The sequence below is a fragment of the Pseudozyma hubeiensis genome (assembly GCF_000403515.1).
Source record: "Pseudozyma hubeiensis SY62 DNA, scaffold: PHS22, whole genome shotgun sequence".
Classification (NCBI taxonomy): Eukaryota; Fungi; Basidiomycota; class Ustilaginomycetes; order Ustilaginales; family Ustilaginaceae; genus Pseudozyma; species Pseudozyma hubeiensis.
This window is the reverse complement of record NW_012133804.1, coordinates 344,218-370,551: the sequence shown is the minus strand read 5'-3', so window position 1 is coordinate 370,551 and position 26,334 is coordinate 344,218. Positions and strand designations below refer to the sequence as shown.

General features: G+C 57.0%; 10 protein-coding genes and 1 non-coding gene across 11 annotated transcripts; 5 read left to right on the top strand and 6 right to left on the bottom strand.

Moving 5' to 3' along the window:
• Positions 1 to 991: 991 nt before the first annotated feature.
• PHSY_002284 (hypothetical protein) lies at positions 992 to 1,464 on the top strand (the record flags this gene model as incomplete). Its single annotated transcript, XM_012332908.1, has 2 exons — positions 992 to 1,130; positions 1,244 to 1,464. The coding sequence occupies 2 exons, from the start codon at positions 992 to 994 to the stop codon at positions 1,462 to 1,464; spliced, it is 360 nt and encodes a 119-aa protein (XP_012188298.1).
• A 92-nt stretch (positions 1,465 to 1,556) lies between these two features.
• PHSY_002283 (hypothetical protein) lies at positions 1,557 to 3,074 on the bottom strand (the record flags this gene model as incomplete). The annotated part of the gene is made up of 1 exon (XM_012332907.1): positions 1,557 to 3,074. One exon carries the CDS (start codon positions 3,072 to 3,074, stop codon positions 1,557 to 1,559), a length of 1,518 nt encoding a protein of 505 aa, XP_012188297.1.
• Positions 3,075 to 3,365: 291 nt separating this feature from the next.
• On the top strand, positions 3,366 to 7,247 carry PHSY_002282 (pantetheine-phosphate adenylyltransferase; the record flags this gene model as incomplete). Its single annotated transcript, XM_012332906.1, has 1 exon — positions 3,366 to 7,247. The coding sequence occupies one exon, from the start codon at positions 3,366 to 3,368 to the stop codon at positions 7,245 to 7,247; it is 3,882 nt and encodes a 1,293-aa protein (XP_012188296.1).
• A 1,591-nt stretch (positions 7,248 to 8,838) lies between these two features.
• Positions 8,839 to 11,526, top strand: PHSY_002281 (hypothetical protein; the record flags this gene model as incomplete). The annotated part of the gene is made up of 1 exon (XM_012332905.1): positions 8,839 to 11,526. The coding sequence occupies one exon, from the start codon at positions 8,839 to 8,841 to the stop codon at positions 11,524 to 11,526; it is 2,688 nt and encodes an 895-aa protein (XP_012188295.1).
• Positions 11,527 to 11,844: 318 nt separating this feature from the next.
• PHSY_002280 (pre-mRNA splicing factor) lies at positions 11,845 to 15,069 on the top strand (the record flags this gene model as incomplete). Its single annotated transcript, XM_012332904.1, has 1 exon — positions 11,845 to 15,069. The coding sequence occupies one exon, from the start codon at positions 11,845 to 11,847 to the stop codon at positions 15,067 to 15,069; it is 3,225 nt and encodes a 1,074-aa protein (XP_012188294.1).
• A 148-nt stretch (positions 15,070 to 15,217) lies between these two features.
• On the bottom strand, positions 15,218 to 16,201 carry PHSY_002279 (UV radiation resistance-associated gene protein; the record flags this gene model as incomplete). The annotated part of the gene is made up of 3 exons (XM_012332903.1): positions 15,218 to 15,632; positions 15,708 to 15,868; positions 16,046 to 16,201. The coding sequence occupies 3 exons, from the start codon at positions 16,199 to 16,201 to the stop codon at positions 15,218 to 15,220; spliced, it is 732 nt and encodes a 243-aa protein (XP_012188293.1).
• A 246-nt stretch (positions 16,202 to 16,447) lies between these two features.
• On the bottom strand, positions 16,448 to 17,402 carry PHSY_002278 (hypothetical protein; the record flags this gene model as incomplete). Its single annotated transcript, XM_012332902.1, has 3 exons — positions 16,448 to 16,684; positions 16,771 to 17,097; positions 17,190 to 17,402. The coding sequence occupies 3 exons, from the start codon at positions 17,400 to 17,402 to the stop codon at positions 16,448 to 16,450; spliced, it is 777 nt and encodes a 258-aa protein (XP_012188292.1).
• A 392-nt stretch (positions 17,403 to 17,794) lies between these two features.
• On the bottom strand, positions 17,795 to 19,192 carry PHSY_002277 (hypothetical protein; the record flags this gene model as incomplete). The annotated part of the gene is made up of 2 exons (XM_012332901.1): positions 17,795 to 18,182; positions 19,113 to 19,192. The coding sequence occupies 2 exons, from the start codon at positions 19,190 to 19,192 to the stop codon at positions 17,795 to 17,797; spliced, it is 468 nt and encodes a 155-aa protein (XP_012188291.1).
• Positions 19,193 to 19,290: 98 nt separating this feature from the next.
• On the top strand, positions 19,291 to 20,946 carry PHSY_002276 (dihydroxy-acid dehydratase; the record flags this gene model as incomplete). The annotated part of the gene is made up of 1 exon (XM_012332900.1): positions 19,291 to 20,946. One exon carries the CDS (start codon positions 19,291 to 19,293, stop codon positions 20,944 to 20,946), a length of 1,656 nt encoding a protein of 551 aa, XP_012188290.1.
• A 106-nt stretch (positions 20,947 to 21,052) lies between these two features.
• Positions 21,053 to 26,229, bottom strand: PHSY_002275 (hypothetical protein; the record flags this gene model as incomplete). The annotated part of the gene is made up of 2 exons (XM_012332899.1): positions 21,053 to 23,616; positions 25,923 to 26,229. The coding sequence occupies 2 exons, from the start codon at positions 26,227 to 26,229 to the stop codon at positions 21,053 to 21,055; spliced, it is 2,871 nt and encodes a 956-aa protein (XP_012188289.1).
• On the bottom strand, positions 23,930 to 24,054 carry PHSY_007599. Its single transcript has one exon. It is a non-coding gene; the product is annotated as a tRNA-Thr (tRNA).
• Positions 26,230 to 26,334: the final 105 nt, after the last annotated feature.

Below are 26,334 nucleotides of genomic sequence, written 5' to 3'. Positions count from 1 at the left end.
CGCTGTGATCGCCAAGCTGTGTCGACCGCTTTCACAACGTGATCGGTCGGAAAGTGACAAATGGCGAAGGAGGAGGAACTGCGCGAAGGAAGACGAGAGGAAGAAGACGAGCAAGATGCGGATGTGACCAACCTAAGTCCAAGACTGTCTTGTTTCGGATTGACCGAAGCGGGGGCGTGCGTCGTGTGGAAGCAACCGACACACACTCAGACACACACACACGCACACTGCCGCCGAAGCAGAACGATGCGTTGGAAGCTGCCGGTCAGCCAGCTCATCCGCTGGCCTTACTTGTCAGTGCGGTGGAAGCTCGAAAACTCGCATTGATTGTATTTGGCGAATACAATTTCCAGCCAAGTTGAAATGCAGACCCATATTTTGTAATCCAAAGACAATGCTGCCCTGGAAGCTACGCGTCAGTCCGCTCAAGAATGTTGCGAATGGTATCAGAACTGTCCTGCACTGGCTCGCCTCAGACGGAGCAAATTGGCCGAGCTTGTACGCTATTATGACGTTGTGTTGCTGAGCGGCCTAAATGGAATACAACGGAGGTCGGCTTCAAGAAGCAATCTTGCAGTAAAACATGGGAAGAGGAGGAAGAGCATGGCAATGCTTCAAGGGCTGGTGGCTGCCTCCAGCTTGTGTATGGCAACCTGGCGTCTCGATGCTTTCTTCGCGTTCACGGACCATCTCGAAAACTGAAATTCATACAAAAAATGTCTGTATTCCATATTCTAACAAAAGAGATAAATTGTGATCGGGACGCGTGTGCTTTGATGCAGCTGCCTTGGCTTGCTGCAACTCCACTTTTCAGAGGTGGAAGCAACACTCACACTCTTGGACTCACTCTTCCATCCTGGCATCCCACTCTATCACCAACCGTCATCAGCCACCTTTGCCCGCTTCAAGAGTATCGCATTCCCTTCGTCTGCACAGGTCTCAGCCTTGGACACCATACACAGCACCCAAACACGCTCGCACATCGACCACCATGTCGGCCACCAGCTCCAACTCACAAACCACCAAACCAGAGGCGCAGTCCTCCAAACTCACCGAAGAGAACAAGTCGGCGCTTCCATCTCTCGGCGCCCTCGACGAGGATGACGAGTTCGAAGAGTTCGATGAGCAGGGTAAGTCGCGCTCTTCTTGGCACTTCGCATATCTTGTCGGCAGCACAGCCATCGATTCACCGTACTGAACTTCTGCCTTCCTCCGTTGCTTTTCCACTTTCGCCTTGTCACAGACTGGAATGACGCAGAGACAGACCTTTCACATTTGACGTCAGGCACATCCAACGCACCCGGCGCTGGTGTTGGTCTCACCATGGGCGCCTCTTCCGCCAGCACGGGCGACCACCTCTGGCAAGACTCGTGGGACGACGACACCGTCGAGGACGACTTTAGCAAAGCGCTCAGGGCGGAACTCGATAAGCAGAGCAACGCGCCACAAGCCATGTCAACCTGATCTCACCGCCGTGTTACCTCTGCACTCGTAATCAATCCTTGCACTCCGACACTTGAACCACAACCATGCTCGATTGCAGTGATAGCTTGACACTAGACGAAAAAGATCATCTCGGCTACCAGCTCTGCGCTTGCCATAGCGGCGACGCATTCGACCACTTGCACCACTTCAGAGCCGTCGCCATCGTCACCTCCCTTTGGTGGTCCTCTCCGCAAGAACTCGCGCAGGATGTTGGATCTGAGAAGCGACTTGACGCCCTCCGCTTGCTTTTCGGCTTCGAGCACCCTAGCGTACTGCAAGAGATGAACTCCTGCGCTGGGCTCGATTGCGTCGGACGATCCTTTCAGCACGTGTTCCAGAGCACTGAGCATCGCCGTAGCATCCAACATTCCTGGCGGTGGCTTCGGCTTGGTCGGCACGCGCATATCAGCTCCTTCGTCGTCCTCTTCCATGCCCGAGTTGGAAGCTGGACGCGCTCTTTCTGCCTGGTCTCTGAGCGAGTGCTCGCCTTCTGTCCAACTGTAATGGCGCTCTGCGTCCAGGTCTGGGGTCACCTCGGCCAAGTTGCGCCACGTGTTGCTGTGGCAGTCGAGCACCTGACTGGGCCGGTATTCTGCTTTGTACTTCATCTTTTGGCATGTATGGATGTAGAAGCCCATGTAGTATCGTGTGACAGACGACATGGCGGTCGATCGAGCCAGACGTTGTGTCAGAGATATCTCTTGCAGCGCAGAGACCTTGCCGAGCTGCCACTCCTTGTATTCTGGATCATAAACCACATATACGCTGCTGACGCATTCGGGTAAGATGTCGAGCACGCCCACAGCGATGAGCTTGTCACCCAGTCGGTACTCTTGATGGTAGCAGCCGTACGGAAGCTCGTTGGGCAAATTTGTGGGATCGAGGCTCTTTGATCGCCACTGCAGCTCCTGTGTTGGCGAAAGCGGATCGCCGGAAGAAGGCCACGTCAGAGTGAGGCTTGTTTCGACCAAGAAGCGACGGAAGCCCTGTTCGCTGCTGATATCTTGGTCCGACTCTCCATGCACGCTGGCTTGATATTTGCGGAATAGCTGATACTTTTCATCCGAGGTGGCAGCGAGAGCAAGGCTCACTTGGAGTCTATTCGTGATGGGACCAGCGACCCTATCCGCCCACGACGACGATAAAGAGCTCGAATCGTGGCCCCGAGATGGATCCGGCGGCACGATCTCGTCCCAGCGCTGCTCTACATCCCAAGCTCGATCTCTGCTCCATCGTCCCTTCCACTTGGCCGGCTTCGGCTTGGTTTGCCGCACTTGAAAGAGCACATTGGTGAGGGCGCGTCTGTGGCTCTTCTTGGGTCGGAAGTCGCGAGCGTCGAGACGGATGGGAATCTGTGCGCAGCACGTCCGAAGCAGATCCGGCTTATAGACGTAGCTTCCCGATCGCCTCCAGCCTCTGTCGATGAGGCTCTGGTAGTGATGAGGCGAAAGATGATGTGCCCAGAAGCCGTACGACCTGCTCGACTTGTCTGAGCTTCGTTTGCCGGAGCCAGGGACAGTGCAATAGCCGCACGTGGACGCCGTATAGCCAGTGGGCGATACGAAAGACAGCTGCACTGTTGAGCGCATCGTACTTGCGCAGCGTCGTGATCGGATGCGTCGTAGCTAGCTAAGCCTCATGTCGAGTGTCACGAGGCGGATCAAGCCAAAGTGGAGGAGAAGCAGCTCGCTCAGCGTGGTTGGACCCTTCTTTTTCCACCGCATCGGCCATGCCGCTCAAATTTAAGTTCGCCTTTTTTTCCACGCTTCGCTCTCACTGGATCAACGTCTGCTGGAGCCACCTCCCCGTTGATCCATCCATCTTGGCCTTTGAGACGATCACACATCGGCAGCACCGATTGCTGCTGTGACAGAGCAAAGATGACACCACAGGCTTCGAGCTCGTACATCTCGGCGGCGTTCAATCGCGCCAACCACATCGCAGACTGGGCCAACGCCCCTCACAGCAACATCGCTTACGCAGCCAACAAGTCGATCGCAATTTGGGACAAGCCCGGCCATGCCTCGTCTCCAGGTGTCACGCAGATCCTATCCACAGGCTTCTCCGAGGCGATCACGTCACTCAAGTTCGCCGACCTCAAGGCCGTCTCCCCCTTCCCATGCATTGTAGCCGGTTCCGCCGAAGGAAGCATCGGCGTGTGGTCGTTTCAGGAGCAGCGCGGTTGGACAAAGGCACGAACTATTCTAGCAGCTCATCAAGGCTCAGTATCTGCGATCGGAGTGATCCGACCCTCCGAAGCTACGTCAGAGCTGTTCTCTGTCATCGTGTCGGGCGCTTCCGACGGCTTGCTCAAGGTTTGGATGCTGTCGGGTGACGCTGCGGAAGCGCCGGCGTTGGTCCAAACAATCAATCTCAAAGGTCGATTTCCTCTGGATGTTTCGATGCTACCATTACCATCCAGCACTACACCTCAACATCTTCTCATGGCTCTCGCCACGACGACCAACAAGATCGACATCTACGCCTCCACTTCAACCCACCAACTCGATTTCCAACACAAACTCTCTCTAGAAGGGCACGAGGACTGGGTCAAATCGCTCGATCTCTGCAACACCTTCATCTCGACGGATGACGGACAATCTATTCACACCATCATGCTGGCCAGTGGCTCTCAAGATTCGAGCGTCAGACTATGGAAGATCGCACCCACAGCTCAGCTTGATGATGCTACCTCTTCACGGCAGGCGCAGGCCCCTGCTCAGACCCGAGACGACGACTTTGAAAAGATGGTCGCCAAGATCGAATCTGATCGTAGCAACAAAGCTGGCGAAATATCAACTCGAGCACATCCCTTTGCGGTCGCTCTCGCTGACGGCAACGAGCAGACGTGGGCCATCACCTTTGATGCCTTGCTCGTCGGGCACGATAATTGGGTCACCGGCGTACGATGGCATCCCGCTGCGACATCCGCAAGCCGCCAGCTAGAACAGCCTGCTGCCCTCCTCTCGTCCTCGGCGGACAACAGTCTCATCCTCTGGACGCCTTCTTCCCACCTCTCAGACACACCATCAACGTCTCCCTTTCCCGCTTTCGACTCGGCTCTCCTCTCCACTGGAGGCGCACGGCGCGCCAGAGGTCCCACCTTGCACCACCTCGCTTCTTCCATCTGGATGCCATCTCAGCGCTTCGGTGAGGTGGGAGGCGCCAGCAACCTTGGCTTCTTTGGTGCGCTCTGGCAACCATGGCCATCCACGACACCCACTCTCGACGATCAGCAGCCCGTCTCTGCAGTGGTGGCGCATGGCTGGGGAGGCTCAGCACACATCTGGACGCTTCCTAAACAGCAGGTCACGTCGTCGAACGCCCGGTGGCAAGTTGCCGACCCGGTCACGGGACATTTCGCTGCCGCTAGATCCATCTCGTGGGAGCCTTGCGGAGAGTACCTCCTCAGCTGTTCCGACGACCAGACCACACGCCTTCATGCGAGACCCATGCGCAGGAATGCTCACAACATCGATCCCCACAGCGCTACCTGGCACGAGGTCGCGCGTCCACAATCACACGGATACGATTTGCACTCCGTCTCGTGGCTCGACCGGCTCAACTTTGTCTCGGCTGCGGACGAAAAGGTCTTGCGAGTCTTTGCTGCTCCCCGCGGATTCGTCGGTACCGTCGGCAAGGGCGGTCTGCATTGCGCTGCGCTCGGCTCCGAGGTCGAGTCTCGAGCAGCAGCCCGTCCGGTCGCGGGACAAGATGCGCTGCTCCACCTCTCCGTTGACCCGCGATTCGGTCTACTCGCCTCGGCCAAGAGGCACGGTGATCTCATCAGGAACACGGTAGAACAGTGTTGCCACGAGCAGAGCGATTCGGTCACTGCGATTGTCTCCTCTCCTCTCTTTCAAAGGCCCTTTGACGGTCTCAGCTTCAAGCAGATCGAGCTCTATCTCAAGTGGCTCTACGCCCAGGCGTGGAGCGTCGCCGTCAAGCGCGGCCTGATGCTCGCCAACATTACTGTACTGCTCGTCCCCGATACATCTCTTGAAAAGATCGCCCGATGCCTCTGTACTGGCGAGGCGAAAGTGCTCATTGACGCTAGCGTCGACCAGAATCATTATCTCGCAACGATCTGGCAGCATCTTGGAGCCGTTCCTCGCAAGGTCGATTCGAGCGTTGGCCTGCAGGAAAGTAGCGAGGCCGTAGGTCAAGACGATGGCAAGGGTCTCAAGTGCTATCCTGTCGTAGCGCTTGGAGGTACCTTTGATCATCTACACGTAGGGCACAAGATATTGCTCACTATGGCCTCTCTCATCGCCAACCACCGGATCATTGTCGGTGTCACGGACGATGCCATGCTCACCAAAAAGTCCAACGCTGCCGTCCTCGAGCCGATCGATGAGCGGATCGCTGCCGTCAACGCATTTATCGGGCTTGTTCGCCTTCCCTTCACTCCCCTCGACCAGCAAGTGGTCAAGCTCGAAGACGTAGCCGGCCCTGCAGCTACCGAGGCCAATCTGCAAGCTCTCGTCGTCACGGACGAGACGCTCTCCGGCGCTGACTTTATTGATGGCAAGAGAAAGGAGAACAATCTTGCCTCGCTTGAAAATTGGGTCATCGGTGTCGTGGGCAGCGAAGGTCAGACCGAGCTCAAGGGCGATGCTAAGGCATTGGCCGAGAGCAAGATCGGCAGCACGGCGATCCGCAAGTGGCTCGTCTCGCAGGGTGCACGCCGAGTTCAAGCCCTCGAGACCACCAAGCGACACCGACTTTCTCGCCAGCTTCGTCTGGCAGCGAGCAGCTCAGAGAACGCTGTGCACCAGAACAAAGGTGACGACGTTTCAGCGCGTCCAGTCGGAGCCAGCGTCCCCCCTCTCGGCCTTTCAAATCGAGCCGTGTTTGAGGGATCCACGATCGAAGAAGCGCCTTCCGCCAGTGGACAGCCTGTTGGATCGGCCAAGGAGTCGCTATCCGCGGTACTGCGTCAGCCACCGTCGGAAGAACAGCTTTCGGTCGAAACACTGTGGCCCGAGCTGGAGAAACTATACGGGCACGGGTACGAGATGCTCTGGGTCAGCGCCAACCCTCCCAATCCCGTCGACGGTGGACGGACGACGAGCGGAGGGCGGTTTGTCGCTTCGTGCTGCAAAGCGACCAGCGAAGACCACGCCGTGGTGCGCATCCACGATCGTCAACAGAACTGGCGAGAATGCGCCGTGCTGGAAGGTCACTCGCTCAGCATCACTCGCATCCATTGGAGCATCGACTCGCGCTTCGTGCTCACGTGCTCGAGAGACCGTAGCTGGAGGATGTTCGAACAGGTGACAGAGGCTGGCAGCGACGAGGTACGTTTTGTACCTTTCACAGGAGAGCGGTCGCATGCGCGAATTGTGTGGGACTGCGCTTGGTCGACGGACGTCTCCAGGCCGTACGTGTTTGCTACGGCGTCTAGGGACAAGACGATCAAGATCTTTGAATTGCAGCTCAAAGGTGAAGGCGAAAAGCCCTTTGTTCTGTTGCAGACGATCAAGTTCAACGAGGCTGCCACGGCGGTTGCGTTTGGAGCGGATCTGGTGATGGCGATGGGAAAGGAGGATGGCGGAGTCGAGATTCTTCAAAGACAGGCGGACGAGGACGGCCAGAAGGGCCAGCAGTGGTCGACGACGCTCACGATCAAGGACATGGCGTCGGAGCAGATCAACCAGCTGGCGTTTCGTCCTCCCGTGCTCGACGATGGTGACGACGCTATGCTCGCTTCCGCATCGGAGGATGGAAGTGTTCGTCTGGTCAAGATCACCGGGCTCTAGGAAGTTGCGCTTTGTCTGCAGAAATGCCAAAGCAGTCCACAAAATCGAATGCAGTGGTCTGATGGTGTATCTTTGCCGTGTGGGCGCCGTTGCGAAGAGATGAGGCGCACGCGACGTGCAGTGCGCAAGTGGTACGAACATCAGATGTGGAGCTGCCGAGTTGAGCTGAGCTTGGTGAAGGAAACGGGAATGACTTCGGAACCGGGAGAGGAATGCTAGTGTACAAAAGATGCTTGATGTGCATCAGCGACCATACCTGTGCAAGTAGCGTGAGAGGAACAAAGCGTTTTGGTCAGTAAACGGTCCGCCCACAGCATTTTGGGGCAGCAAGTGGTGGGTGTTGACTTACTTTTGGAGCTCCCACTCTCTGTTGTCGAGCGGGCAAACTTGACGTGTCTTGAGCCATCGGGAAATGCAGTGGAAGTGGAAGGCGTGCTGTTCGATGGCGGACGCAGGTGCGGATGGAAGAGGTGTCAGTGATGGACCGACTTGGCGGGTGAGTATGAGCGAATTGTGTGCGACTCACATTGCATTGACCCCAAGCGACGGTGCATTCTTCGGTGGTAGCAGAGCCCTGATTAGCTTGGCATTCGATGCCTGATGAGATGGGACGGGAGAAATGCGCAACAGCGAATGTGAGCTGACAACCTTTGTGAGAGGATCAGTCGAGGCGCGACGAGAGACTTACAGAGATCCATGATGTGGTTCCTGCAGATGGCACACTGGCGTAGCAGAAAAGCAAGAGAAGGGGTATGCGGAGTCAGTCGGCGTTGCTTCTGGCTCGCAGATCTCAGATGAAGGATCACATACGTTGTCGACTACGATATCCCAAGACCAGAGGCAGACGGCGTTCCACTGTGAGCGAGCAGAAGCAGAGGATGAGGCAAGATGTCGAAGGTCAGTGGCTGCTGTACACTTCAGGGATCTGGATTCCAGTCACACACCTTTTTGACCTGGAAGCGGGGTTGCTTTGTGCTCGGAGCATCGACCTCCATTGGTGCATTCTCTGCCATCTTGAGATGTGGATGTGGTGAGGCGATCGTAGTGAGATGATGGTGACGAGGAGAGTGGCAGGCGACCCTGTCGGTGACTTCTGCGGTGGGGAGAAATGTGCACAGACAGACAGACGCAGCGCAGTCACACAGTCCTTCTCGCGGCTGAGTGGAGGAGACACACGCGCGCATCGGGTAGCACCCGATTCAGCTGCAGAGCCAGAGAGCCATCTGAGTCGGAGAGGCCGGTTCAGGGTCCAATCTGCAGGTGTGGCCACGACTCAGCAACTCACATCCGATAAAGTCGAGGTGATGCTCAGCTGCTCTCGACTCGTGTTCTCCACCATCGCATTGCGCACAAGAGCCACACTATCGTATCGATCCGATCGATCTCTCAGCAACAATGGGCTGAGCCGTCACGGTATCGTCCTCGATCGTTGCGCCACCCGCGCGAGCCGCCCCAAGCTTTGTTTCTCATTTCATCACATTTATTCGAGACATGTGATCCATCCTTGAACTCCTTCATCCAGGCACACCCACGCCTCATAGCGACCGCGTCACCACCACAATTCGACGGAGAGACTTCATACGACGACATCATGACATCGACCTCGACCCAGAAGCCGGCGCGGCCTAGCCAGCCCCCATCTCGCCATTCGATCGGCGCTTCGTCCCAATCAAAACTCAAGGCCACCAGCGCGGCACAGACTCGTCTCGGATCTCGAGCTCAACCGCCGCCCGCTCGTGCCAAGCTCAAACATGCTGCCACTGCTCCCGTGGTACCAGCATTGGCAGCTCCTACTGCCTCGTCGCCCGCCCACCCGCACGCCTGTCAGCATTGCAATCAGATGGACACTCGCTTCTACTGCGACCCGTGCCTCGCTTCCAGGATCGAAGCCCACCATAGCGAGATGCGCAGACTTTCGCTTACTCGAGACAAAGCAAAAGCCTCAGTCGAGACATCGCTATTCGATCGCAACACCACTCAAATCAAGGCTGGAATCCCCGCCTCTTCGTCCAAGCCATCGCCGTCGTCAACGCCTATTCACACCATCAGCGAAGAATCGCTGCCAGACCCCTTCGACAACCCCGCAGAGCCATCATCACACCGTCAACAACAACATCATCATCTTGCTCTACACTCTTTGGTGCAATCACGAGCCAAGCGTTCCGCGATCATCGAACGCGTACAGAACATACACAGATGCATTTCCGAGTCGCAGCTCGCCCACCTTCAAGGCCAAGAGGTGCTCAAGGAGAAAACGGCGCACATTGCGCTGCGCAAACAGAACCTCGCAAAAGCATGGTCTGCACTCGAAGGTTCCTCAGCAGCAGCGCCCACATCGGCAGCTCAGCGCTCGCGCATGGCAGCCAAGTCTCGATGGCTCGCGCATCCCGCTGCCGACCACATCGACGTCCCTCTAGTCTACACCGATGTCTATACCCACTACGAACGTCAACCGGACGAATCCAGTGACGCTGCTCAACTATCAGCTAGCGATGCAATCGATCATCAGCTGGGCGCCGTCCTCACGCGTGCTCGACTTGACCTTGCAGCGCTACAAAGCGAGGCTGCAACGGTATCCGCCCAACTTGCCGTAACCAGAGCTGCACTCGCTCGCCAAGCTTTCGCTCTCTATTCGGTCACTCCTCCCACCACGCCAGCGTCCACTTTGGCTTCCCTGAGAGCCCGCCACGTCGATCTTTCAGCCAGCAATACCGTGGCGCAGCGTATCAGTCGACTCTCGGAAAGATACATGCCAGGAGCCTTTGGTCTCGGTCACGGCAGCGCAAGCACATCTCCTGTCCACGTCGGCGAAATGTATCGCGATCCAACACTTGACGCTCGCAACGCCAGACCGTCTACATCCAAGGTATCTGCAGCCGTGCCGCCGAGCGACTGGTCCATCGTGTCCCTCCCTCTGCCCTTACCTGTAGAAGCGCGACGGTATCAGCGCGAGGTCGTCAATGGTGCCGTCACGTACGCCGCCAATCTGCTTCAGCTCATCGCCGCCTACCTGGGCATCTCTTTGCCTTTCTCGATCGAACAGCACAAGGGCAGGCTAGCCATTCGTCCCAACCCGCTCTGGGACGGTGGCGGAGGCTCTAGTGCAAAGACGCTGCATCTCTCGTCGAGTGCATATACCCATCTTACCGCCTCTCTCTCGACTGCACCAAGATCGTCCAAGCTTAACCATCTCGCCGAGTCCACCTACGGCCTCGGCGCATCTACCTTGTCGACCATCGAATCGTACATCCATCTCTCCTCCGGAACCAGCCTGCCGTGGGGCTTGTCGTCAGCCGCAGCGCAGTCCGACAAGCTCGAAGCTGACGCGGACCGCGCCGATGCTGAAACGCGGCAGGATCGACGTTCAGAGGCAGATGCGCGCACGAGCTCCAAGTCCAAGCCGGATCAAGCCGCCAAGTCGTTCGTCTCGGCTCTCGTCATGCTTTGCTACAATGCAGCCTACCTCGCCACAAAGCAAGGCATTCAGCTCGACCTCGTGTCAGCAGCAGCCAACCCGCTTGACCTGTTGAGTAAGGCCATGCAGCGAGCCGAGCTCGGTCGCCTCGCACACGCCAACCACATTCGTGCTTCCAGCATCCAGGACCTCAGCTTGCCCGGATTGGACTACGAGCAGCTTGCTCAGATTCTGGAGCCCAACAATGCAGCCGCCGACAGCTACAAGCGCGGGTCATCCAAGCCCGTCAAGCCCGTCAAGTTCGATCTGACCAAGCCTGCTGCATCCCCTCGGTCTTCCACAAAGCATGGTAAAACAACGAAGATGCTCGAGCAAAGCTATGTCGATGTAGGCGAGGCAGCAGCTTCTGTGCTCGACATCAAGGATCCATCCTCGCGAGCCCAACAGCCGAGCAGCCATCAAGCGGCTAGTAAGGACCAGACCGCAAAAATAGCGCGCCCCTCGACCGCGACCACAAGCAGAGCGGCGGTCCGCCCAGATGCTGTCAGTAGCCTTCAGAAGCAGCGGGTTCGTGTGGATCAGCGCGGTCCCTCGGCAGTCACCGCACAGCCTCCTCCTTCGCTCGAGTTTTTGCGCCAGCGCGGACGCGACGCTTCCAAGGCAAAGCGTCATCCAACGGATGCGAAAGATGCAAATCAAGCACCGGCATCCGAATCTGTACCCGCCAAAGTCGGGCCTGGTGCCGTCATCTTCAACGGCGTCGAGGTGGGCGTTGGCAATCTTGCCTCGACCGACTCACAGCGCGGTGAATCCGGTAAAAAGTCCCGCACGCAGGCAGCCGACGAAGGATGGAGCCTCGTCTAAGTTATTTCCTCCACGTTTCTTTTCCCTGCATCCTAATGTCTATGTCTCGTGAAGCATCATCATGCCGCATACCATCCACAAGGAGTGAACTTGTTTAGTCATGGGAAATGCAGTTGAAGTGTTGACGAGGGTCGGCGAGACAGGGTCCAATTTGTGGTTTCCGCGATCCGACAAGTCGCCAAAAATTCCAAGTGTGTGCCAAAAGCTGAGTCCGAGCCAACCTCGACCAAGTCCTCCTCCACCTTTCCCAAGCTTCCACGTTGGCATCCTCCAACCATCACCTCGTTGCTGCCTCAGCGACGGTCTCGCACGCCAGTCATGGCGTCCAACTCCGAGCTGCGGCGCTGGATCAGCGACAACAGCATGCGCTTCTTCGGTCTTTCGCAATCCTCCATTATCGACTTTATCCAGGTATCAGCATCTTCGGCATCAACACCCACCGACCTGTTCCAGAGTCTTACTTCGCTCGGTCTGCCTTCCACCGAAGAGGCGCGCGGCTTTGCCAACGAGCTCTACAAACGTGTCCCTCGAGCCAGTCAGAGCACTTCTCGAGCTGCAGCTTCCACCTCGAATGGCGATGCCAAGGATGATGCGAAGCGCAGTAAGAAGCGATACGGACTCTTGCTGGATGAGGAGAATGGGCAGGAAGAGCTCAGCATCAAACCGGAAAGGAAGAAAAAGAAGAAGAGAGACAGCAGCGCGCCGCTCGATCGAGACCCGCAGCCCAGATCCAGGTCGCCCAGCATTGACAACAGACGAAGCAGGTCTCCCAGTCCGCATCGCGATGCATCCGGATCAGACTCTGACTCCCGAGAGCGTTCTCGACTCAAAGATCTCGCTGAACGAGACGAATTCGCCAAACGTATCCGCGACAAGGACAAGAGCAGCACGCGCAACGTCATCGAAGACCGCACCTCGGCACGTCTCAACCCGGAAGCAGCAGCGCGGAGACTACTGGCCGACGACGACGACGCACGCTCCGCAGCCATGCCCAGCCTTCGCGATCGTTCGAGGCAAGAGTACCTTGCCAAACGTTCGCAGCAACGTATGGAGCTGCTGCGCCTCGAGATTCAGGACGAGGAGCGCTTCTTTCGCGGTCTCAAGATGAGCAAGCGCGAGGAGCGAGATCTCGCGTACAAGAAGGAGGTGCTGCGCCTGGCGGAGGAGAGGGCACGTATAGATGATCGGGATACCGGCTACGCCATGCCCGAAGACTATATTACCGAAAAGGGAAAGCTCGACACGGCGAAGAAGGAGCAGGCGCTTTACCAGCGTTACAACGACGCACGCACCGAACGGCTCGCGCAGCAGTCGCACGTCACCGATGCCGAACAGTTTGAAAAGGAGCAGATCGATCGATCACGCTACGTCCCCGAGCCGGCGGCCAATGAGGCAGCCAAGGAGCTCGTCGAACAATACGACTATGTCTTTGACGAAAGCCAGACGATCCAATTCGTCGTCGAGTCGCAGATGGCCGGCACCTCCTCCAACGCCATGAGCGCCAAGGACAAGCTGCTGCAACAGCAGATCCAGGAAGCTGAGTCGAAAGCGGCCAAGATCCAAGCCACGCGCGAATCGTTGCCCGTCTATGCTCTGCGGCAAGAGCTGCTCGATGCGATCGACGAGTATCAGGTTCTCATCGTGGTCGGCGAGACGGGCTCGGGAAAGACGACGCAGCTGCCGCAGTTCTTGCACGAAGCTGGGTACACCAAGGACGGCAAAAAGGTGGGATGTACACAGCCGCGTCGTGTCGCTGCCATGAGCGTCGCGGCGCGTGTGGCCGAGGAGATGGGAGTGCGTCTGGGTCGAGAGTGCGGCTACAGCATCCGGTTCGAGGACTGCACGTCGGACGACACGGTGATCAAGTACATGACCGACGGGATGCTGCTGCGAGAGTTTCTGACCGAACCGGACTTGAGTTCATATTCGGCGCTCATCATCGACGAAGCGCACGAACGGACGCTCAGCACCGACGTGCTCTTCGGTCTGGTCAAGGACATTGCTCGCTTTCGACCTGACCTCAAATTGCTCATCTCGAGCGCTACGTTGGATGCAGAAAAGTTTTCCGAGTTTTTCGACGACGCACCTATTTTCAATGTGCCAGGACGAAGGTATCCGGTCGACATCCACTATACACCGCAGCCCGAGGCCAACTATCTGCACGCCGCCATCACGACCATCTTCCAGATCCACACCACCCAGCCGCGCGGAGACATCCTCGTCTTTCTGACTGGACAGGACGAGATCGATGCTGCCATGGAGAATCTGCAAGAAACGAGCCGTGCGTTGGGCAACAAGATCGCCGAGCTGATCGTGTGTCCGATCTATGCGAATCTGCCGAGCGAGATGCAGGCCAAGATCTTTGAACCGACGCCCGAGGGTGCGAGGAAGGTGGTGCTGGCGACCAACATTGCCGAGACGTCGATCACGATCGATGGGGTGGTATTTGTGATCGATCCCGGGTTTGTCAAGCAGAACTCGTACAATCCGCGGACGGGTATGTCGTCGCTGACGGTGGTGGCGTGTTCAAGGGCGTCGGCGAACCAGCGAGCGGGCAGAGCGGGTAGGGTGGGACCGGGCAAGTGTTTTAGACTGTTTACGAAATGGGCGTTTCAGAACGAGATGGACGAGAACACGACGCCGGAGATCCAGAGGACGAATCTGGCGAACGTGGTGCTGCTGCTCAAGTCATTGGGCATCAACGATTTGCTCAACTTTGACTTTATCGATCCGCCTCCTTCGGATACGCTGATGCGGTCGTTCGAGCTGCTGTACGCGCTGGGAGCGCTGAACGACAAGGGCGAGCTGACGAAGCTGGGACGGAGGATGGCCGAGTTCCCGGTGGATCCGCAGCTGTCCAAGGCGATCCTGGCGTCCGAGACGTACCGGTGTACGGAGGAGGTGCTTTCGATCGTGTCGATGCTGTCCGAGTCGTCTGCGCTATTCTTCCGGCCGAAGGACAAGAAGATGCACGCCGATCGTGCACGTGCTGCTTTCGTGCGCACGGGAGGCGACCACTTCACGCTGCTCAACGTGTGGGAGCAGTGGGTGCAGAGCAACTACGACCATCAGTTCTGCATCGACAATTTCGTCCAGCCCAAAGTGCTGGCGCGCGTCCGCGACGTTCGCGATCAGCTGGCGCAGCTGTGCGAACGCGTCGAGCTGACGCCCGAGTCGAACGCGGATCCGTCCGACATTTCGGGGATCCAACGATCGATCCTAGCGGGGTACTTTATGAACACGGCCCGCATCCAAAAGGGCGGCGAGGCGTACCGCGCCATCAAGCAGAGCACCACGATCCACGTGCATCCGTCGAGCTGCCTGTACAAGCAGATTCCGCAACCGCCGTTTCTGTGTTATTTCGAGCTGGTGGAGACGAGCAAGAACTTCATGCGGCAGGTGATGCAGATCCGGTCCGAGTGGCTGTTGGAGGTGGCTAAGCATTACTTTACAAAGGAGGAGGTGGAGGAAGAGGGGAAGAGGAAGGTGTACAAGGGGCATACGGCGAGCGCTGCTGATTTGAAGGGTGCGGGGAGGAGGTGATGGGTTGTCTGGCGAGAGCGATGCGAGGAGGTGGATTGGAAGAAAGAAAATGACATTGAATTGTTGTGATGCGAACAATGCGATTAACAGAGTGATGCGTGTCGAGATGGCTACTGAGCGAGGAAAACAACACCGATTCTTCGTCCTTTCAAATCGACGAGTGAAGACCCTGATGAACATCGCAAGCTCCCTTCAACGTGGAGATGGCATCGTCGTTGGAGCTCAACTGACCCTTGACGCAGAGGAGCGTCTTTCCCACGCCATCGGCGTGCTCGCGTGCGCCTTGACAGGCCATCTTGCCGCTGGCGACGAGGTAGGACGAGACCATGTCGGCCTTGGTACGCGACCGGGAAGGGTGGGTGGGGTGCGCGGGGATGGTGCATTGGGCGGCGTGGCCGTCGTCGAGTTCGAGGAGGACCGCCGAGTAAGGGTCGGTGGAGACGGTGGGGCGGACGAGTTGCGGGAGGGGCGAGGAGGATGTTTTGCTGAGCAAGGCGATGAGCGTGAATGCGAGGGCGGCGATGATGGTCAAGGATTTCATCTTGGCGACGACGAGAATTGGTCTGCGAGATGGGGGAAGAACAGCTCAGAGACGTGCACAATGGTGACTTTGGAGGCAAAGGGCTGACGATACTCACGAAGCGAACGAGTTGTTGTTGCTGGAACGCGAGACACGAAGTCGAATAGAGATGGTTTGACGGCCGGTCGCGAATGGAGTGGTCGCTGGGAGATAGAGATAAGGGATCACTCTTATATCTGTGCCTCGAATCTGCTCCTTGACGAGTTCGAGTGGGCTCAGCTGTAATGACGGGGACAGGCTTCATCTCATCTTTGCCGGCTGTGCCGTCGACACCTTTTTGCCCCCACTGGATCGGTTGTGAAGTTGAGCTGCTGATGCTGTGCAACATGACCCGCTGTGACGGGGCCGAAACCGTTCATCTATGCGTGGTATGTCGGCATCCGTCGGCCCACTCACCGTGTCGCGTTTGCCAGAAGCAGGACGCTCCTTAGACCGCTGAAAGCTGAGTCGAAGAGTACTGGACAAGGGGTCTTCGACGATTGGAGCACCCGTGTCACCAAACATTACATTTGTGCGGCTGCACGCCAGACGGCTTTGGATCACATGCGGCATTCGGATGCACCGCCAGATTCACACGCACACCGTCAACGTCTCATCTAGGAAAGGTGATGAAGGCGACACTTGGTCACGTCAATTCGGCTGCGGCTCCGATGTCGGCGTGTTGCCGACCTGCTCACACAGTCGTTGCGTCCGACTTTTACGTGATGCTTGCTGATTTTGACTTTGTTGTATTGCATGACATGCTTGTTGGATGGGACGTCCGTGTTCCGTGCTGTTCATGGTCGGAGAAGCCGGCTCTCAGCGCTTGCGAACCTGCACACGAGGGTCTCCCTTGGCCGCACGAGCCTGTAGCTTCTGCTGACGCTTCGAGACTGCCTCTCCGGGCTGCTGTTGAGCATTGGCATCTGCGCCGGCGGCACCTCCGTTCGACGATCCACCCAGCAGTCGCTGTATGGAAGCAAACGGACTCTGTCCACGGAAGAGGTAAGGGAGAAGGATCTTTTGGTAGATCACGTACGCTGCGTATCCGGGGATCTGTTGCGTTCAAAGTGACCATGCAGACAAAAATTGGTCAGCAGGAATCTCCTCTGATTCCGAGAGGGCGAGAATGGACGACTTACGATGAGGTAGAGATACCAGAACTTGGACCAGACCAACGAAGCCAGTTGGACAAACCACGTCACGTAGATTACGTCAAACATGTACTGCGTGAGACCGCTCTGCTGCAGATCGTTTCCCTGCGCCGCCATACTCTGCAGCGTCAACCACAGTGCGACGGCGATGGCCTCGGATGCGACGTAGCCGAACACGATGCGCTTTGACACGCTCGATCGAAAGAGCCAGAAGCGGACCAGGAGGTAGATGGTGTTGGTTGCGAGAAAGCCATTGCGAAGCAAGGTGAGGAGGAACGTGTTGCCAGAGGCCGTCTTTTTCGCGCTTCCCCGAGCCTGCGGTACCGCGACATTCGCCAAGTGGGGTGATCAGATGTCAGAGCAAATTCCTTGCTGCAGGAATGCGTTGGAAAGTGCGGAATACGTACCATGACTGCTGTTGTATCCGATGCAATGATGATGGCGAGACGGTGTGCAAAGTCGACAAGAAACGGTCGATTGGGTGTGCAGTCAAGTCGCGTCCTGTTCTGATTCGCCGGCCAATTCGCCAACGATGCAAGAGTGGGAGAGCTGCATGCGATTTTTGTGGAGTTAGCCAACCCAACCTCCGCGTTAGTATGCAGATTTGCTGCTATGCACATCTGCTAGCTGTCTAAAGTAGATCGATTAATGAGGTTTCGGCTCTGCCGTCGAGACAACACAATCGATGTACGACGGATCAGGCTCTCAGAAGGTTTGCGTCTAGCTACTCTGTTCAGCTTCGACACGAATGCGGAGGGATACCGCCCACCACACACACTTTGACTACACTGGGAACGGGAGAAAGAAAGTCCATTGCTGCGAGAGACATGCGGGTGATTATAGAATCCTGGGTGCTCGAAAGGCGCGAGTACGAGTGAGTGCGGAAGAACCCTGAAGTGCGTCAAGGGTAGTGGAACAAAGCGAGGGTCCGTCCGTGGTTGAAGCATGGTTCGAATCGATCGCGCGCGTTTGCGTATCCAAGTGTCTCTTGATCTCCTAGCGGCACAATGCTCTAACAGTCAGCGAGACGGCCCATAACGTCAAGCCATGCATCGCACCGGTCACTGCTCAGAGCAAAACCCAAACTCCAACACCCATCGCCAGGATGCTTGCCGAAACAGCCGCAAACGGTGCGCCCAGCATCTGAGCAGCGCTCACAATGTGACTGTCGTTGGGACCTGATGCCGCAGTTCCCTGAGCACCGGATGCGCCTCCAGGAACAGGAGCAGCTGCCGTGCCTGCCAGATAGCCGGTAGATGGTACGCTGGCGATGGGGAAGGTGGACGGGGTAGTGCTGGTGGTAGAAGCGGTGCTGTTGGTCGAGTTGGACGATGCCGTAGATGTAACGCTTCCGCTCGCGCTTCCGCTTCTTGAGCCAGACGCGGATGGAGACGCAGTTGCTGCCAGAGCCAACAACAAGCCAAGGAAAGGAAAAGAGAGGAAAAGAGAGGAAAAGGAGATGTCAGCACACCCGTTTTGGCATATCCATTGCCGACGCCTATCCGAGAGCGCTATACTTACCACCACCACTGGACGCGGCCGCAGTGCCGCTAGCAGCCGCTCTTGTTGATGAGACCGTGTTCTGTGCGGATACCGCTGCACAAAGAGCGAGCAGTGCAAGTGCAAGGCACTGGATCGTGATGCCGCGTTGAACCTTCATTGTGTGTGCAATCTGATCAACTTTCGGGTCGTCAGCTCTTGAGTGCAGTAATGGTGCAGATTTGAGTCGAGCGATGATCTGTTTTGGGCTTGAGCATCAAAGATGGTGTTGCGTCGAAAGAGAGACGAGAGAATGAAAGGAGGACGAGGTTGGTGCCGATGAAATCCTGCGAGCCAAGCTCAGGGTGCAGCTGCGTGTTCGCATCGGAACTCCGCTCCTCTCTCGGTACGCTACGTTGGCCAGCGGGTCCAGCGTTCCTCGTCAAATTCCTCACGCGCGAAATCAACACTCGACTCGACGCTGGACGACGATCTGAAAATCTGAAACCAACTTTCGAGCCTCGTCGTCCGTCTTTCTTTGCTGAAATGTTACCTCTACAGACACAACAATAGCCGAGAATCTTCGCACCCTCCTCAAAATTGCAGAGCGGCGATTGGCCGATCAAAAATTCAGCGAGGCAGCCAACAGCTCTCCGCATGATTATCGCAAGCCGCGAAAATGTCCGTCTTGTCGCCTTCTCGTCTGTCAGTCCAAAGTGACTCGGCAGCTCGCCGATTTTTTTGTGACACCAACTTGAGAAGAAGTGAAAGTGACAAGTGAAAGCACCAACCATCGCTCGTTTCTTCTCCATCACCACCCGATCATCACCACCCCATCCCCGCCCGCTCACCATGCTGCGATCCGCCCTCCGTCCCTCTGCGGGCTCCCTCCTTCGCGGCGGTCTCGCTCCCCGTCGCGCCCTCTCCACATCCTCGCCCGCACTCAACGCCGAGCGTGCTCCTCCCGGCGCCCTCAACAAGTACTCGCGAATTATCACCCGCCCCAAGGACCAGGGCGCTTCCCAGGCCATGCTCTACGCGACCGAAGGCATCCAGACCGACGAGGACCTCACCCGTGCCATGGTCGGCATCGGCTCCATCTGGTACGAGGGCAACCCGTGCAACGCCCACCTCCTCGCCATCTCGCAGCGTGTCAAGAAATCCGTCCAGCAGGCCGGCCTCACCGGTTACCAGTTTGGCGCCGTCGGTGTCTCGGACGGCATCTCGATGGGCACCGACGCCATGTCCTACTCGCTCCCCTCGCGTGACCTCATCGCCGACTCGGTCGAATCCGCGTGCGGCGGTCACTGGCTCGACGGAGCCGTCGTCATTCCAGGCTGCGACAAGAACATGCCTGGTGTGCTCATGGCCCTCGGTCGTCTCAACCGTCCTGGTATCATGCTCTACGGAGGCACCATTCGTCCCGGTGGATGCGCCAGCGTCGAAGGCACCCTCGACATTGTCTCGGCCTTCCAGTCCTACGGCCAGTACCTCGCCAACGGCGGCACCCCGGACGCAGAAAAGATCCGCTACGATACTGTCCGTAATGCTTGCCCCGGTCCAGGCGCCTGCGGTGGCATGTACACCGCCAACACCATGGCCTCGTGCGCCGAAGCCCTCGGCATGACCCTCCCCGGCAGCTCCTCCTTCCCCGCAGAATACCCCGAAAAGATTGCCGAGGCGGAAAACATGGGCGCCGCCATGCGTCTCATCCTCGAGCGCGACATCAAACCACGCGACATTATGACACGCGCCGCTTTCGAGGACGCCATCGCACTCACCATGGTCCTCGGAGGCAGCACCAACGCCGTGCTCCACCTCATCGCCATCGCCCACTCGGTCGGCATCGAGCTCAGCATCGACGACTTCCAACGCATCGCCGACGCCACCCCCTTCCTCGCTGACCTCAAGCCTTCCGGCAAGTACGTCATGGAGGACGTTCACTCCAAGATCGGCGGCATCCCCACCGTCATCCAGTACTGCATCGAGAACAAGCTCATGAAGGGAGAGCACATGACCGTCACCGGTCGCACCCTCGCCGAGAACGTCGACCGATGGACCCAGCAGCGCGGAAAGCTCCCCGCAGGTCAGGACGTCTTGCGGCCCGTCGACAAGCCTCTCAAGAGCACCGGTCACATTCGTATCCTCAAGGGCAACCTCGCTCCCGGTGGCGCCGTAGCCAAGATCACCGGCAAGGAGGGTTTGCGTTTCACTGGAAAAGCTCGCGTCTTTGACACCGAAGACGCCATGGTCGCCGCCGTCGAAAAGGGCGAGATCAAGAAGGGCGAAAAGACGGTCATCGTGCTCAGGTACAAGGGTCCCAAGGGTGGACCGGGCATGCCTGAGATGCTCAAGCCGACGAGTTTGATCATGGGTGCAGGTCTCGGTATGGATGTCGCGTGTCTCACCGACGGTCGCTTCTCGGGAGGAAGCCACGGGTTTGTCATTGGGCATGTCGTTCCCGAGGCGCAGGACGGTGGGCCTATCGGGCTGGTGCAGGATGGCGATGTCATTAGCATCGATGCCGAGACCAACTCGCTCGAGCTCGTCGGTGTCACCGAGACGGATCTCGAGAAGCGAAGAGCAGAGTGGAAGCCGTTGCCGCTCAAACCAAAGTCCGGTCATCTGCTCAAGTTTGTTCGTAACGTCGCGGATGCCTCGCACGGCTGTATTACTGACAAGTGATGCCCTCACTCCCAAAGCACTCATTCGCCATCTGTAACTTATTCGCCTTTTATATTCAAAAGCATTTGAAAAGCAATCGTTGGGCGTGTGTGACCGCCTGTGCCACCTAGAAGCGAAAGAACCCGCTCCTCCTCTCGCTCGCCATCCTCCTTCTGACCATATTCGCCGCATCTCCACCCCACACCTCTACGGGACTTCTTCCCTTCTTCAACACCTCCGTCTCATGCACTTTCGCCTGACTCCTCGAGAACAGCGCTACATTCTGAAAGCTCAGTGGTAGCGTCGAGTCCCACCTCTGCAACTGAGCTCCTGAAAGACTTTCGAATGGAGGGACGATGCTTCTTCCCCTGAAAACTTCTTCAAACAGATAGGCGATGTCGTTGATGCTGAAAGGGAGGTGATGTCGAGGACCTGTGTTGGACGTGTCCAGCGAAGGTGCGGTTCCGGGGAGTGGATGGCGGGATTCGGAAACGCTGAGATCGTGGAAGAGTTTCTCGTACAGTTTTCGTCGACCTTTGAAGGCGAGCGGTTCCATCTTTTGTCCGGAGATCTCGCAGATGATGAACGTGGCTACCGCGAGACCGAACATGGCGGGAAGGGGACCGAGGACGGGGAGGATGCGGACGCGGAAGTCTTCGAGCGCCGCTAGCTCGTCCACGTTGCCCTTGAGGAATTCGTCGTCGTCGAGTGGGAGGAGACGGGTGTCGGACTTTTCGGTGGAGTAGACGCACGGGATGAAGAACGACGGTTCGGTGAACTCGGTCGAGGCGGAAGGCGTGGGTGGGAGCGTCGGTTTGAAGGACGTTGAGCGGGAGAGGGCGGGGGAAGAGCCGGATGGCGAGGGCGAGAGTTCTTCTACTTCTGACACTCGTCTGCGGAGCGGATCAGCCTTCTTGGTGCGCGGTGCGGAGTGCGCTGCCAGGTCGACCGCCGTTGCATCGGACGCTGCGGCGCTGCTCTGAGACTCGCGTCGATCCAACAGTATCTGCGTCGACGCCAACGGTCCTCCCTCGCTCTCCGCCTCGATCCCGTCAACACCATCCTGCCCCTCGTCGAGCGGTCGAAGGCTCGTATCCTGATCGCCCTCATCCGGCAGCAGCGCAGCCATCTCATCCGAAGGCGTCGTCATGGGCGTCGCGTACGCGCCCGATCCGAACGACGAAACGCTGCTCGCTCGTCGACTGTGTCGAGGTGCTTGAGGCATGGCTGCAGAGACCGCCCGCGAGCTCGACACGCTAGCAGACCCGGCTAGGCTGCTATCGTTGGACGCGTTCAGAGCGGTGAGATCGGTTGAGCTGCCGCTTCGAGATGCGAGCGGCGAGGGCGAAGAAGCCATCTTGCGTGCGTGTCGAGGCTGCAACGAACCGGTGAATCGGTCGTTGGCGTTGGACGCGAGTGTCGGCGACGAAGCGCCGCTGCTGGTGTTGCTGTTGGTGGTGGCTGCGCTGCGACTCACCCCGTCGCTGGGGCTGGCCTTCATGGGTGTTCGGTCGAGGTCGACGTTGCTCGGCGCGTCGAGCTTGGACTGCTTGCCTCCCTTTTTGCCTTTTGCCAGATTGCTCGGCCGACCGGCGCTCTTGGTCTGCGCCTTTTCGAGCTGTTCGGCTTCGCGCTTCGCACGGTCCTCGACCTCCTTGGGCGGAATGGGCGGCAATCCAAGCGCCCTCAATCGACGACGCACGCTGCGCGCCAACGGATCCTCGGAAGTGACGCTAATGTCCGAAATCTGAATGCGGCTAGGGTCGCTCTTTGCCCCGGCTCCCATGGAGCTGATGACCTTGATCTTGCGTTCCGCACAAAACCGCAGCAGATCCACCTTGGTATCGATGTTGTCGATCGCATCCACCACGTACGTCGGATTGCCTCCCAGCAGACGCTCCGCCTCGTCGCCACGGAACAGCTCCACCCAGGCCTCGAGCTTGGCCCAGGGAGCGATCTGTGCAAACTTTTCGGCGCAGCACACTACCTTGGGACGACCGACATCCTCGAGCGTAGCGCACGCATGACGGTTGAGCGAAGAGAGCGAGACCTGGTCAAAGTCGATGAGTCGAAGCTTGGACACACCAGAGCGCAGCAGCATGAGCGCCGCCCATGATCCGACACCTCCAGCACCCACGACGATGACAAACGAGTTGCGGATGGCCGTCATGCCTTCTTCGCCGAGGAAGCTGTAATTGCGCGACAGCTGCTCGCGGATCAAACTCTCGTCCCACTGCTCGACCGACGGTTGGCGTTTGCGTGAGAAGGTGTCGTGCGGTCCCAGCGTATCCGCACGCGATGGGCCGGCAGGCGACTGCGGCATGTTGTTGGAAGAGTAGAAGCTGGTTGAGTTGCGCAGATGCGAGGCAGGCCGCAGCGAGTTGCTCTGAAGACCTGAGAGGTAGCGCGGCGTGCCTCCGTCGGTGGAGGACGACGCCTCATCGCGATGCAGGTCGAAGCGCTGCAGTCGATCCGATCCCTGAGCATTGGCCGACTTGGTGACGGTATCCGACAGGTCCTGTCGCTTCTTGCGTCGTGTGATTCGCTGCGTTCCAAAGATGGCCGCAGCCGTTGCAATCGACGAGCCGACAGCGATCGAGCCGAGCAGCAACGCGTTCCTGCCATTGGAGCTGGACAGCGTCGAGAGCCATGACGATGATGAGCTCGAGTCCGACATGATCGTCCCCACGTCTAGGCAAGGCGAAGAGGCGAAGTGATGGGAAGGAGGAAGCGATGTGACGGTGAGGAGCAAGGAACGGATGCGAGCAAAGCCCAGACCCGAATGTGGAGTGAGAAAATCAGAAATCACAAACAATTCGGAAATTCCGCTAAAATCTCAGGTCGCGTGGCTCCAACGTGGTACCAAAAAATAAACCGTGTTTGTGCGACCCTTTTTTCCCGTCGCAGAACCGGTCTTGACATCGCTCGCGACGCTGTTTCTGATGACTTTTTCTCACTTTTGAGTGGCCTAAGACGTCCGGAAGGGTTCAAAATGGTAAAAAGATGCTCACTACCCGGTTCGAACGAGTGATCTCGCCATGCCTGTAAGTCAGGACACTTCCGCAAGTGCGGACTCTGCTGAAGTGCCTTATGTACAAGTGGCGCGCTGTACCACTTAGCCAAGCGAGCGTTCGTTGGCAAGTAAGGAGCTTACAAACTTCATATAGTATGTTGTCAAAACCGAGCTTTGATCGATGGAAACGGGATGATGTTGCAAGAAAACGTCTTGTTTCTAAATCGTGAAATTCCGAGGCGCGTGGCTGCCTGGAATTTTCGAGCGCCACACCGTTGCACGAAAATCCCAGTCGGGTCGATCGGATATCCCGACACTTTTGCGGGGAAGCTGTTCCTGACTTAGCAAGTGAGGGTTCGCTGCACCGTGCACTGGTACACCTCTAGCTGCGTGTTTGCAGACGGATCGGCATTCAAACCGAGTAGTAGTGGCATCGGAACAGATTGCTTCGTGACGGACAGTGTGTGATTTCGCGAAGTACAATGTGTGATCCCGCGAAGTGAAACGGATTAGAGACCCTTTCCAGGCGATTCACCCCCTGAGAACTTGTTTCGAGGCAAAGCTGCGGCGGTGAACACAAGCTTCCTCTGACAAAGCGGGATTGAGACGCTTCCGCAAGTCGCCGGGGTTTCGACTGCGATGTCAGTCAAGATCAGCTCGAACTGAGCTCGCAGTCAAGTCAAAGTCAGATCATGTTGGTACTCTGTCAAGGTTCTTGTAGTGCCGCGTTTGTGCGTATCAGCGGAGCTCGTCTGCAGTCCAGAAGCGCTCGTCTGTTCAATCGAGCGAGTCAAGCGTTGAGCACAGCCTGAGATAGCAGACGATACAGGAACTTAAAAGATACCCAGCTCTGATTCGATTTGCGAGCGAGAATGCAAGCTCCTTGTTTTGCGGGATGTCGAGGCAATCACTTTGAGACCTAGCGTCATTCTACGATGCTTGCTGTGTCTTGACACCGTCATCTCAGAAAGTTCGCAGACGGTGCTCTTCGCAATGCTCTGAGCCAAGTGACGATGATTTCAGTTGAGTGGACAGCGTTGTGCGACTTACTACATTCTGGGAGATGATCACAAAGGCCTTGCCTCGACGGGCAACAGTCTTTCGCGTTCCATCAACCCGAGACTGCACAGTATACTGCTCTTTGGTTGTGCAGCTTCTAACAGCCTCACAACGGATCGGATAGGTCAAACAGCTTCTCGCGGCGTGCTCTTGAGTTGCGCTTTGTAGAGATCCACAAGGAATTTACGTTGATTCTGAATTTGCTGCCTGATCGATACATGTCGCTGTTGACATTTGTGCAAACAGAAGATCGCGGCATCAGTCGAGATTCGAACGAACACATCTCTTTCTGGCCAATGCTTGGAAGACTGCGGCCGGTATTGCTCAGCCGAAGCTCTGGATGAATGAGCACAGCGTTCACAGACCAATGCAGGGCTAAAAAGGACATCTTTAGCTTCAAAGCAAGACTTGACAAGCTGCTGGGCAGAGTCATCAGTAACAAGCACTCAAAACAGAACATTCCTACTCCAATAAGACAGCACAAAAAGCTCTCATATCTTTTTCAACAACATTTTCATAAAGTCTCAAAGGATTTGCTAAGTGCTTGCAGACATGGCAAAGGTTCATGAAGCATTTTGCAAATCTGCTTGGCATCAAAATGCCTTTGTTGGCAAGTGCAAAGCTGCAGGACCACTTCTCTGCAGGCACAATTGTGCAACAGTCAATTTGCTGCCAAAATTACACAAGCTATGGTTTATTCTTTGTTAAGATGCCAGGCACCTCTGGTGTGTGAATGAAAGACCCTATGGGCCATTGCGATGTTGCTGGTCTTCCGAAAATTGCGGATGGATGACTTGCCTGCTCTCTTCATCTTGAAGGCAAGCATTGCGGTTCAATTCATCAGCGAGTTCAAGCGATTTGTCCAGCATGATGACAGCGACCTGCCAAACTCTGCTGACGGCCGTCTGTGCTTGCTGAACCTCACCGCAAGCGAGGCAAAGCAGAAGGTGATCCCACAAGAATACATGTATTTCTGTGACAGCAATCTCGCTGTCTTTGTCACAAACAAGTCCACTGCTAGGGGTACCTCCAACTCGAAACATTTGTCCCCCTACCACGGTACAAACAAATATGGCTTTGTCGCATATGACGAGGTCCACAACCAGCCTCAGCCAATGGCGATCTCGTTCTCCGCCGAATTTTTCGTCTGTTGTTGCTTCACAGTGGGCTTTTCTGCAACGCCAATCTACAACGTCCAGAACTTCTTCTTCGTTCTTGGATTTTGCGGCCATCCTCAGGCCAAGATCACGAGCAAGTCCGTCGCCAAGCTCATCCAGCGAAAAATGGCAGCAGAAGGACGGTCCCGCCAAGCTCTACCAAGACTTGGTGATCAAGCT